Raw genomic sequence first — 12895 nt, 5'->3', positions numbered from 1 at the left:
ATTGCTGAGATATAATTGCCGTGAATGCTTTTAGAGCCCCCTCGGAGTCATCCATCTTAGTCCTTTAATTCCAGGCTTCCAGATAAGGAGGCTGGGTGATGAAGAGACTTGCTCTTGTCCGCAGGAAAGTTGGGTGGAAAAGCAGATTTATAATAGAGGTTCTTAACAGGCAGACTGGCGGTCACGTTTCCCTGGTGCCATGTTGTTTCTCTGGCAGAGAGAAGGATTACGGCATCTGCTCTAATACCCCCATCCTTGGGGGCACCCAGAGGCTTCGACTGGAAAGGAACAACAGGTTCCTCATTAACCCTTTCCTGCTCTTCTTCAAAGTCGTTCCGTAGACGGCAGAGCAGGAGTCACGTTCTGGGTTCACCTTACAGATCAGCCTGAGCACAGCCAGGGTGAGTCACCGACTCAGCTCAGTGATGGCGGGAGGGAAATGGTCTACACCCACCTGTCTGTAGGGCAGACCTCTGGCACTCACAGCCGTCCTGCATACATTGAAGAGTTAAAAGATTAAGAAAAAGACCACCAGGTAGCTGTCGCCAAAACAAGGCGGTCACTCGTCACTCGGCGCTCATGGATACTTCGTCTAAACACAGTTCCAGTATATTTGGTGTGTTCATTTCTAGCCCAGGGAAAGTTAGAAGCACGTTGAAGGGAGGAGTCACCCCCCTGTCTCGCTCAAATCCCCAGGATGTTCCCTGGACCAGCTTGGGGGGGGGGGGGGTGTCACATCGCTTGGGCCTTATTAGACGTCGAAATTCTCAGGCCACACCCCAGGGCTACCAAGCCAGAATGCCCCACGATTCGGATGCTCATTCAGGTGTGTGAGACATAGCTCTCTACTGTGGGGTCACAATACACTTCTGGCTCTACACACAAGCTGGGAACAGAAGTGGGACAGTAAAGGCAGAAAGTGCAAATCCTTATGGTGCTCTGGTGGCCCGGTGACCTACAATTACCTAACACCGTTCACTGTCCTATCGATCCACCGGGGGGGGGGGGGGGGGCACACAGAAATTGGTATGGATAGGAGCAAGATTGCGGGGCAGTGGGTGGGCAGCTGTTCAAGGGAGTGGGTGTGTTTTCAGACCTGCCCTCCTTCTCTCATTGGCCGTGTGAGGTTAGATAAATGACACAACCGGTCTGAACTTCACTTCTCACACGTGGCTTAAAAAACAAAGCCGATTTCTCCGGCACGTCTCCAGTTCTGAAGTACTCTAACTTTGCAGGGATGTCCTAGTTTGACAACATGGGGAGAAATTAGAGGGAGAAGTTAGGCTACCAAAGTTTATATGGCACTGGACAATCTATAAACATGAATATATAATATGTATCCTAATATATAATATGCTAACATACATATTATATATTTTATATCATGATATATACATATGTGTATGTGTGTGTATATATATATATATATATACACACACACACACAATGGGACAATACTGTCCAACATTAAATTAGCCAGCAGACAGATAGTTTTGCTATTAGAAAGATTTATTTCATCACCTGCAAGGTGCTTTAAGGAAGGATCACATTCACATTCAGTATGATTACTTTCCTGTCCTCAAGACTTTAATAACCCCGGAATCTAGAGTTTAGACTGTTATACCAGGAGAAATGAGCTGTTGTCTACACACGTCAATTTCTTTTCCATAGTCCTAAAGCCGTACCAAATTAAGGGGGAGATACCCAGGTTTTTATATCCAGACCCATGTTGTTAGTATCAGATTGACCAGCAAGCATCTTTTGAAATGCAAAAGAATTGTATTGTATGCTTTTAGAATTGTATGCTTTTAGAAGACTCACAAGGTCATATATAGACATACACAAATATATGTATCTATACATATACAGAGATCTTTTTGGTATTATCATTTCGCATACATTTTCTTCAACTGTTCATCATGACAATGCTTCGAATCTATGCCTTCCTACTTTTTCTGCTGAGAACCTATCAAGAAAAGTAGTAAACCCATACCAGAAACATGGGCTGACAAGCTGCCATAAAATTATTCTCTCTGGCCAAAATTTTCCAGGAAAATGTGACAATTTAGCCTTACTTGTTTTCTGTGATAGAGGAGAATATAGTTCGGGCGCCTGGGTGGCTCGGTTAAGCACGGAACTCTTGATCTCAGCTCAGGTCTTGATCTCAGGGGCGTGAGTTCAAGCCCCACGTTGGGCTCCAGGCTGGGTGTGGAGACTACTTTTAAAAAAATTTAAAAAGAGAAAATATCATATTCCACAGTTCAACCGTGGTTTCTTAAAAAATATAGTTCAGTTATGGAAGAGAGATGCATACCTACTCAGTCTAGTTTTTATAGCAGAAAAATCGAAAGCTGGTCTCATTATCCATCATGGCTATCATAACATTTAGGGATGCCTTGTGGGCAGCTATCCCAGAAAGCTACAGGACGTATATCTTTGGAATGAAGAAGTAAAAATTCGCAGATGGGATTAATTTATTTTCATTCCTTTTTTTTTTCTTTTGGCTTTTTATGACACTATGTATATAATAAAATCCTAATCAAATACTTCTTCCAGAATGTGGGAATAGTAAGAGAGAAACAAAATTAAGTATCCTTTTCAACTCTGTTCAAGAGTCATTGAGATGTCCTGGTATGAAATCTTAAAGCAGCCACTATTTTAAGGGCCACCGTGTCAACATTTTCAGCTTACTTACAGTGGGCTCCAAAAGTCAGACTACCAAACGTGCATGCTTAGGGCTGCATGGTAATTCTACTAGACTTGATCCAGAGTTGAATTCCCTGCTGCCCTCTGAAGCCCAGTACTCAGCAAGAAGGAAGAAAAGGGAGCTTGATAGTGGACATTTCCCATATTTAAAATTCAGGGGGCAAATTGACATTTTAATTGCACGCAGATACAGGAAACCGGAGACCTAAAGCATCCATTTTCCCCGGCTTGAAAGTTTATATCGGAAGCTTCCTGTATTTCATACAAAATATGCCTCTTTGACCCATGAAATCTGATGGCTTCAGAAAAGAAGAATTAGGTGTTCCTTTGATCTAGCTTATAAATGCATCTGAACCACACCTTTCAGATGATAATGCTTTTTATTCCCCCCACCCCTGCCTTGGTGTTACGACCCTCTAGCACCCTGGTGAGGAAGTGACTGGTGAGGGGAGATTCCCTGCAAAGATAAGAAGGCTCTTACTTACCGCCAGGATCACATGTGGGGAGGGCGCGGAAGGAATGCTTCCCCCCACTCCTCTGGCATTAAACTCAGCCTCCCGACTCTCGGGGCTTAGAAAATGGCTGCGAGTGAAGAATTGTTTTCTCTGAGAGTTATGCCCGAACATTCCTGCTAAAGCAGGCAGTCATCAGTTAATCTCTGTAAATGACTACGATTTGGGCAGGTGTCAGCTGATACAGAAATTGCTCACATGTTAAAACTTTTGGTTTTTTTAGACGTAGGGCAATGAGAGGGGACTAATGCAAACAAATCATCTCACGTTGTGCCTGGCCACAGTAGCGGCTTACCTAAAATGACTTATTCCTGCTCCATGTTTTGGGTGGCACGTGATCCCCAACCTTGGGGACCGAGGCGGACACAACCGACAGCCGCTCTTCAAAGGCAGACGGAAGACTCCAAATTGCCAAATGCTGTGTACTCACGATGATCTCGTATACATCATCCTTCTGGATCACCCTCTGTCCTTGACACGGTGTTCTTCAAAAATGCCACTGGGTGCCCAAGGTTTTGAAATGGGTACAAAACCTGCTGGAAGCCTCTGCGCCATTATTTCACCAACCGGCATTCTTTCTGAGGCAGTGGAACTCCCCAGAATCATTTGTCCTGCCCTCATCTCTCCCTGACTCCTAATACCAACCATTAGGTCGTGGTAGGCATTTAAAACTGCTTTGAATGGCTTCTGAGTCGGAATGCTTTTGCTTGTAGGAATACCAGATTTCTCGGTCTGATCAGCAGAAAGCTAAGAATCTGTCCCAAATATAAAAGGAGGGAGGAGTCAGGGTGCCTGGGTGGCTGAGTCGGTTAAGCGTCTGACTTCGGCTCAGGTCATGATCTCGCGGTTTGTGGGTTCGGGCCCCACGTCGGGCCCCGTGCTGACAGCTCCGAGCCTGGAGCCTGCTTCGGATTGTGTCTCCCTCTCTCTCCGCCCCTCCCCCACTTGTGTGCGTGCGCTCATGCTCTCTCTCTCTCAAAAATAAATAAACATTTAAAAAAAAAAAGGAGGGAGGAGTCAGGGAAAGATCCATCCAGAGACACTGAATTACACCATGATCCACTGAAATAGAATGTTCTAGAAAAAGACATTTTCATACTTCTGAGAGAAAGGGATGACAGGAGTTGTTCCGGGACCTGGCCCTATGGCCTTTCGCCCACAAGGCCAGTGCTTAAAATACTCAGCCCGTAAGAGGCCTCTCACATGTGTGCTGGCCCTGTGTGACTCAGGCTGTTTGTGTTCAGGTCGAGTGTTGTGGGCTGCGGGGCTGAATCAGAGTCCAGATTTGCCTTGGTGACACATGAAAAGAGGGAGCGTTGCGTTTGAACTACACAAATATTATGCTTAAGTCGTTTTCCTCATTTTGGAGCCAAACAGGTCTTGTCCATGATAAAAATCACTGCAGTATAGTGGGTCCTTTTTTTGGTCTGGAATTTGAGACTGCATCCACTGTGCCAAGGGGCCTGGCAGCAGGAAGAAACGGCAAGCCACGGAGATTTGGAGCCGTAATACAAGTTATAAAATTTAATTTTGTAATTGTAGCGATCGGGAGCTGGGCTGAAATGCACTTCTCCCACCCCACTGCCCCCCAGGCCGGGGAGAGTAGACTCCTGGAATTCTCTAACTGCGGGCTGGGTCAGGGCATGCGAAGCAGCCCCAGTTTATGGCAACGAGGTCCAGTGTTGTTTGGAGGCCACCTGACAACGGCGGAGGGGGTTGGGGGGGGTCGGTGTGTGAAATTGGTCAATGACCCTTTATTCGAACCACAGGGGTGAGGAAGGAGCAGGGGCACATCGTCTTTGAAAGGGGAATGAATCGCCTGGCCCCGCGGTGGCTAGATCAGTACATCTCGAGCCTCAGTTCTGCTTGACAGGCCTGCGTCTCCAGTGTAGAGACGTTTTGTTGGAGGAATTAAGGAAGGAAACGGGAGGCCCAACCCTCCCGGCCTGTCCCATGTGAATGACCTCTGCTCACTGCATCGTGGTGACAGTGATTTTGATGGGGAACAAGGCAAGGACACTCCCCATCTATACAGACACTGAGCCCCCCACCCTTGGATTCCTGAGCCCTTGGGCAAGCTCATCCGGTCTGCTGGCACATCCTCTGGGCTCCAGTGGGCCCAGCCTGCTGGGAATACTGGACCCGTTGAGGCCCAGGCTACACCTTCCGGTCCACCCCCCTCTTAGAGGGTGCACCTGGGGAAGTCGGCTTCAGGAAGGAATGCTCAAGAATGCCCGTAGAAAGCTTTGGAGGAGAGGGAGAGGAGAGGGGCCGAGGGGCTGCCCGAGCCCTGCATTTAGCAGGAAATCGGACCTCCCCAAGGACTGTGGGTTTGCAGCCACACCTCATTTCCTGCTGGAAGGGGCGCGCGCTGAGCTCCAGGGCCCACTTTGCTGCCTCTAAAACCTGCCAGTGGTGATTGGATTTGCAGTAGGGAGCGGCCGTTCCGATGCCACAGGGAAGGCACCTTTCCTGGCTGCCACAGCTTCGCCCGCGGTGTGCGGCCGAGCGCCAACGACCGATGCTCCTTCTCTCCCTCTCGACCTGACGCGGTCACCAAGGCGGGTGCGCCCACCGCGTTCTGCCCAGCGGAGGTGGGCGCACGGGGTTAGGGAGACGGGGCGCACACTGGGTGGGCCACCCAGTGGCCTGGGATGACAGGGGCCCCGAATCTCCCCCGGGGCGCCCCAGCCAAGCGTGCAGACCTCCAGCGAAGCCACGTTGGGGGCGAGGGGAGAGGGAGGGGAAAGACAAGAAAACCCCGGATGTCAGGAAATCCACAATACATTTTCTGATCTTTTCCCTCCCTCCTTCCTTGCCTCCCTCTCCCCTCCCCTCCCCACCCCCCTCCCCACAATAGGACATCGTCAGAAACTAGATGATCAGACCAAGCCCGGGAGCTTGTCCTTTTCCGAGCGGCTCAGTGAGCTGGAGCAGCTGCGGCGAACAGCCATGAGGGTCAGCCCACACCACCCAGCCCCCACACCCAACCCTCGGGCCTCCTTGAACCACTCCACTGCCTTTAACCCTCAGCCTCAGAGTCAGATGCAGGGTAAGTACCTGGAGGGCGCCCGCTTCCCGCCTCGCCCTCGGGCCGCACCCCCTCCCCCAGACCAGTCCTGGCTTCTTTCTCCTCCTTGCGCTGAGGGTGGTCCTCGGACCAGCAGCCTCGTAGACACGCAGGGTCTCTGGCCCAGCTCGGACCTACTGAGTCAGATCTGCCTTGTACTGAGATCCCCAGATCCGGAGGCTTTGCTGCCTAGGATATGGAGAGATATCTATCTATACGTAGATAATATCTTGAATGTTTTCAAGAGTTAGCTTTGGCTATGCTGTTTTCCTCCCTACCCATTAGGCTAGAACACACACACGCACGTACACACGCACACACCCCAAGCGAGGTGAAAGTCAGGAGGTTTCAAGTTCCTGTGGGCTTCAGATCATTGGTGGGGCTTGTACCTAATTAATATATGTCCTTTACGAAAATATAAAGAAATACGAGGAAAGTCTGGCTGCCATCACATCAAAGGTATTATTTACAATAAATAAATTTGCAATCAATAAAGAGTGCAGATTAACACATACACACACACAGCCATACACGCATACCCTGGGGTTTAGCTAGCAACTGCAAAAACACTGTAAAATACAATAATTGCATAAAATGCCCTGTGCCAAATTAGATAATACACAAAGTTCATTTGCACCGTAGAAACCACTGACGTCAATGGTTATTTGCTCTGTGATACCATGTCAAATTTCCGAAATACAGTCCCTTACTCTGTGCTGTGCAGCACACAGCTGTATGTGATATGGTCACAGTCAGATTCTCTTCTCCAAGTAGCAGGCTTGTTGGACTCAAAGGGAGAGATAAGGGACACATCTGGGGGAGAGAGCAGGTGGCCAGCCAGGGACACGCTACCTGCCCCCTGAGACTGCCAAAATTCGCTTCCCCGGGTGCTTTCTCTGTGTGAGTTGTATTGCGGGATGTGCTCTCCTCGTGAGTTCTTTAAGGTTTCTAGACCAGTACCCCTCTTTTGGGGCTAGCGCTCGGGGGGTCCTCGAAGAGCAGGCTGACTCTCTTGCCCAGAGTTCGACGGCTCCTGTCCCAGGCTCTCATAATTATGTTTCTGGGGGCGGTTCTTTAATTTGAGTGGAAAATTCCCAAAGACAGCTTCCCGTCAGATGCTCGGCACACAGCTGTTAAGTGGCCTGTGGGTAGAGTGGCCCCTTTGTATCGGAACAGAAACCCAGAGCTTGATTCGGGCAGGTTGTGTCTCCTCTACAAACTCATCTTAGGTGTCTTGAGAAATAGCCTCCGTGAAAGCATCAGGTTTATGGTGCTTTATTATAACTAGCCATTCAAAAATATGCACACTGATCTTTTCTAATGCCAAAATGCAAGCGTGGACGGTGAATTGGGTCGAATGACACATTAATGGAAAGCGATGGGCAAGGGGTTAAATGATACTTGCCTTCCAGATAGAACAAACTGTCAAGGAGATTTTTTGATCTTGTGTTGAGGGCCACTGAAATTACTTTACGTCACCTGCAGACCTCCATCTGTGACATCAAAGGGAAGATCTCTATTCTCTTATTCTCTCGTCGTATGCCGGGCCATTTATACTACTAGGTTGATGAAGGGACTTGCCTTTTTCTCCTGATATTGGAACCAAAACTATTCAGCATTTTTTAAAAAGCAATGGAAAATTCAACCACAGCGGGGGCAAGTTGAAATGGTCACCCTGAAGCCAGCTTTGTTTCAGACAGTTTTGGTGAGGAGTGAATCAGATCTGATTTCCCTCCTTGTCAGATACGCTCTTTTTTTTTTTTACCAAAAAGGAGAGGGGGAGGGTGGTAATTGAATTCTTGTCCTCGGCAGTCAGCAGCTCTTGGGTGGAGACACAACCGTGGACGGGCATTCTTCAGCTCTTTGGAATACTGTACGCTTAGCAGAGTATCAGGTTTAACACAGAGCATCACCCCTTTATTGTTCCTTTTGAAAACTTTTTACTTCTGCAACATGTAAGTAATAATAACTTGCTTTTAGAGGGCCCTAGAGGCTTGGTTGCTATGCTAAAGAATGTGTTAACTATATTGCTAATGCCCTTTCTTTCCAAAATATGATTTGCTGGTCAGTACATCACTTGTAAAATTATAGGAACTTTTTAAAAATAACCGCCCAAGATATATTCGTGTAAAACTACTTTTTCTTTCTTCCTTTTTTTTTTTTTTTTTCTATAAGGAAATGTTTTTTTTCCCTTAGTCATGTTTTGAGTAGACCCTGGGGATTTTTTTCCCCTGAAATTAGAAAGTTAACAGGGATAATAGTAAAGTCTCTTTCAGCCAGAACCTTCATTTTGTTCTTGACAAGTAGGAAAATGGTTATTTTCCTGGCTTAGCTCTGGAGACTCCATATTATATTTAAGAAGATGCTTTATGTAAAAATTCAGCATGTGTTTATGGCTCTCTTTGAAAAGGCATCAATCGCTATAAGAAAAATATCCCAAAGGTAGTCATGGAAGTTGAATAGGGTGCCGTACAGATGTGTGAATGTTTTCAGCATCTGGAAACGTCAGCAGCTGGGGGCTTGGAGAGATCGTGGGCTGACAGAGAGGCTGGGACTTCATCCGGAGAGCTACGCCTGCCCCTTCAACTCTGCCCGTAGGAAATCACAGATGTAGAATAACGCCTCTATTTATCTGCAGTCAGATATGCTTGAGAAACCCCCAAAACAGACATCTCAAATTATCTGAAGCAAGGTAAGGGAAAAGGGGGGGCAGGCCGCCACCCACCAAACCACTGTTCGTTTGGTGAGGTTTTTAACTATTAAGAGGGCTGAGGTCAATTTCAACTTCCTACTTTACCAGCTCTTATTTATTTATTTTTTTTAACGTTTATTTATTTTTGAGACAGAGAGAGACAGAGCATGAACAGGGGAGGGGCAGAGAGAGAGGGAGACACAGAATCTGAAACAGGCTCCAGGCTCTGAGCCGTCAGCACAGAGCCCGACGCGGGGCTCGAACTCACGGACCGTGAGATCCTGACCTGAGCTGAAGTCGGACGCTTAACCGACCAAGCCACCCAGGCGCCCCTACCAGCTCTTAAAAGTGAAGAGAAAGCCATTTTGTCGCGGCTACACGATTAGGCAAGAGAGCATCACGAACTGCCACGGGCGAGGTTTAGGATTCTCGTAGAGTCATGGGAAGGAAAACGGACACGTGTCCTTTCAAAAGATGGGACAGGACAGATTCTAGCAAGATGAAGTCGCTGATGCTCAATCAGTCACACGCACTCCTTTAGAGATGGCTCCAGGCGACCCAAGCAAGTCATTTTAAGAATTTGACTCCTGATTTACCAGAACTGATGAACCACATTTACAGCTGCATAACCCCCACCTTTCTGGGAAGAGGTAGACAGACTCACATCTGAAGAAACTGGAGAAAGGAAGGGGCCAAAGTTTTGTAGTTCTGCTGCATGTTGGCGTGAGGTTTAGCTCTTTAACCCGTTAGGATGTATTTTGGCACAGGTCAGACCTTTTGTACATGTTATTCCGTTCTCACCGCAATCCCCTGATGTGGTTTGTAGACAGAGGGGATAAACCCCACAGGCTAACAATTGCCCAGATTCTCCAAGAGCAGAAATGACAGACTTAGACTCAAACCCAGATCTTTCTGGCTACGGAGCCAGTGTTGCGAGGGTGGCAGGTTCTGTTGGATCAAGGATCCATGAGACTCAAGGCTGACCAGGGTCAAAAGATCCAGATGCTCAAAGGGGCGAGGGGAGGAGTGCTGAGCTGGACATTCACTTGCCTTCTGTTAGCATTAGATGTTGCTGATGATGATAACCTTAGGGCCAGACTCTGTGGTGGGCACCTCAAAAAACTATCTTTTTGGGGGGCGGGGGGCTTGATTTTTCAAGCTGGGGACAAAAGGACACTTAACTCAGAATCATGAATCTCCAGCGTGAGGGAACGAAGGACGAGGAGGGCTTCCCAACTGCTCTTTGTTTCCTGGGGCAGCGGCCCGGCCTTCCTGCATGTACGAGTCTGTCTCTCTTGGGGTCCGTTGTTGCCGGAACCTTCCGAACATCCAAACACAGGCCACCTCTGATCAGCCCTGAGGAGTATGCGCGTGCCTCTCACCGAGAGTTGAGAGTATGGCCAGAGAGTGGAGACCCTGACATCTCAGATTCACCTCCTGATTTTTAGTATTCCAAACGATTTTTGTTTTGATAGTGATTTTCCCCAAAAGTCAAAGTTACTTTGGAAAGGCTACGGTTGTCTGTGAAGCTTTTGGAGGTATGAATTGACTTTGTTCCTCAGCTATCCGGTTACATATGTCAGTGTTTATCAGCCACATTGACAAAAGGGGGAAAAAAAACCTTTCTACTTCCCTGTAGGAGGTGAGAGAAATCCCCTTTCCAGCCTTGGGGGTAAAATATCAAACTTCTCTTTTCTTCTCCTCACTTCTTCTCTGTCGCTCTCTCTCTCTCTCTCTCTCTCTCTCTCTCTCTCTCTCTCTCTCCTTCCTTTTTCTTCTAGAAGTTCAAAATCAGAGTGGGGTGGGAGGCTATATAGTCCAAAGCCAGGGGGGTTTGCGCATGTAAATGTACAAATGGTCATTTAATGCTTACACGACAAAGCAAACTAGTCAGGGCGCTAAGAATCGACTTAGAAGCCATGCGGTAAAGGTGAAAAGTGAATGATTTAAAAATCACTCTTATCTAGCGTGGTAGAACTTGAGAGCCTTCAGAGGTTTACGACGTCAGAATCTGAACACGATTGAGATCAAGCCTGAATCGGGTGTCCCCGTAAATACAGAAAAATAAATAAATGCGAGAGGGAAGGGAGGGAGGGAAAAGGAAAACAGTGGAAAGGATGCAGAATGAAGAGTTCACGTGTGAGGGGCGCCTGGGCGGCTCAGTCGGCTGAGCGTCCGACTTCGGCTCAGGTCACGATCTCGCCGTCTGTGAGTTCGAGCCCCGTGTCGGGCTCAGTGCTGACAGCTCGGAGCCTGGAGCCTGCTTTGGCTTCTGTGTCTCCCTGTCTGTCTGCCCCTCCTCCGCTTGTGCTCTGTCTCTGTCGGTCTCTCAAAAATGAATAAATGTAAAAAAAATAATAATAATTAAAAAAAAAAAGAGTTAACGTGTGGGTGAGCGAGCTGACAGGTGCCACTGCTGTGTCCTGTCCTCTCTTCTCAGGAGCAGACGGAGGGGTTAGAGTTAACAGAGCTGAAAGCATTCTCAAGGCAGGAATTGAGAACCCAGTTTACTGTTTCCCATGTTCTTGGCTGGTGCAATGTAAACTGTAGGTTTAAGGAAAGTTTGAAAAGCTCATATCGGGGCGCCTGGGTGGCGCAGTCGGTTAAGCGTCCGACTTCAGCCAGGTCACGATCTCGCGTTCCGTGAGTTCGAGCCCCGCGTCAGGCTCTGGGCTGATGGCTCAGAGCCTGGAGCCTGTTTCTGATTCTGTGTCTCCCTCTCTCTGCCCCTCCCCCATTCATGCTCTGTCTCTCTCTGTCCCAAAAATAAATTAAAAAACGTTGAAAAAAAAAAATTTAAAAAAAAGAAAAGCTCATATCAATGAATCGTGTCGTAGACATGCAGAAAAAGAGCAAGGGGGATGGGAAGAAAGCTAAGTCTGTTTTCTCCTTGAGTAAAAGGCTGTAAGGCCTGCGCCATTGTAGCTTGAGTTGAATGTGGCTACCGTGTGTCTATCACCCTTGATTTCCATTCGCGGCCTGTGAGTTCCTCTCGCGCTCTGTTGATGGCGAGGCATGGTTAGCGACACAGAACCCCCTCGAACGGCACGGCTCAAAATGCCTGCGCTGTATTCACAAGCACCGCACAGCTAAGTACTTAATAAACCAGCCCTTCAAAGGAGCCGCCGACCTCGTGAGCTGTCAGCGCCCGTAATCATAAACCACATTTTTAGCGGGACTACATTTTCAGACCAAACGTTTTCATGGATGTCGTTCAAGGTGATCGGACCGTGTCTTCCAGAGCGTGTTGGCAATGCTCTTCTAATGCTTTTCTTTTTTTTTTTTTTTTTTGGTATGAATGATGGGTTTATTTATTTTTTTTTAATTTTTTTTTAATATATGAAATTTATTGTCAAATTGGTTTCCTTCTAATGCTTTTCTAATTACAAGAAAGAAGGGTTCACTCTAGGGCCTGATCTTAAGGATAAAATATTCCTTCTGAGGATTTGATATGTTCTGAACAGTCCCCTCGTTCTGGTAATCTACAGGCCGGCACGTGGGTGTGTGGGCGCACGCACACATACAGAGTTTTTGCTCAGAAGAGCAAGGTTTTAATAAAACTCTAGCTGGAGCACTTCCGTGGTACCGATGATTAAATGGCGAGAGGGAGAGCTGAGCTGAGGACCTAACGGCTTAGAAAGACAGTGCACAGTGGCTACGAGTGAAGGCTCAACAGACAGCCCACCTTGGCCTAACCCCAGCCTCTTCCGTGTATTGCTCTGGGACCTCTGGCAGGTTACTTAACCACTTAAAGCCTCAGTTTCTCCACCTGCAAAACAAGAGCAGCAATTATGCTTGGAGATTCTAGGATCATCGTGAAGCATGAAGCGGTGAGCCGTAGATTCAGCCCATGGAAAACACTTAAAACCGTTAGGGGCGCCTAGGTGGCTCAGTCAGTTGAGCATCCCACTCTTG

The 12895-nt window shown here is 47.7% G+C and overlaps 1 protein-coding gene across 6 annotated transcripts in view; it reads left to right on the top strand.

Moving 5' to 3' along the window:
* The window catches only part of RUNX1 (RUNX family transcription factor 1), a 259589-nt gene that overhangs the window by 209813 nt on the left and 36881 nt on the right, over positions 1-12895 (top strand). For 5 of the 6 annotated variants that reach the window (XM_058731931.1, XM_058731932.1, XM_058731929.1 and 2 more), the window contains one exon: positions 6079-6270. The exons of the other annotated variant lie outside the window; for it this stretch is intronic. In XM_058731931.1, coding sequence (XP_058587914.1) covers positions 6079-6270 — 192 coding nt within the window. The remainder of the gene's footprint in view (positions 1-6078; positions 6271-12895) is intronic. 6 annotated transcript variants of the gene reach the window in all.

Source organism: Neofelis nebulosa, chromosome 5 (genome assembly GCF_028018385.1).
Source record: "Neofelis nebulosa isolate mNeoNeb1 chromosome 5, mNeoNeb1.pri, whole genome shotgun sequence".
Classification (NCBI taxonomy): domain Eukaryota; kingdom Metazoa; phylum Chordata; class Mammalia; order Carnivora; family Felidae; genus Neofelis; species Neofelis nebulosa.
This window is presented reverse-complemented; position numbering and strand designations above follow the sequence as displayed.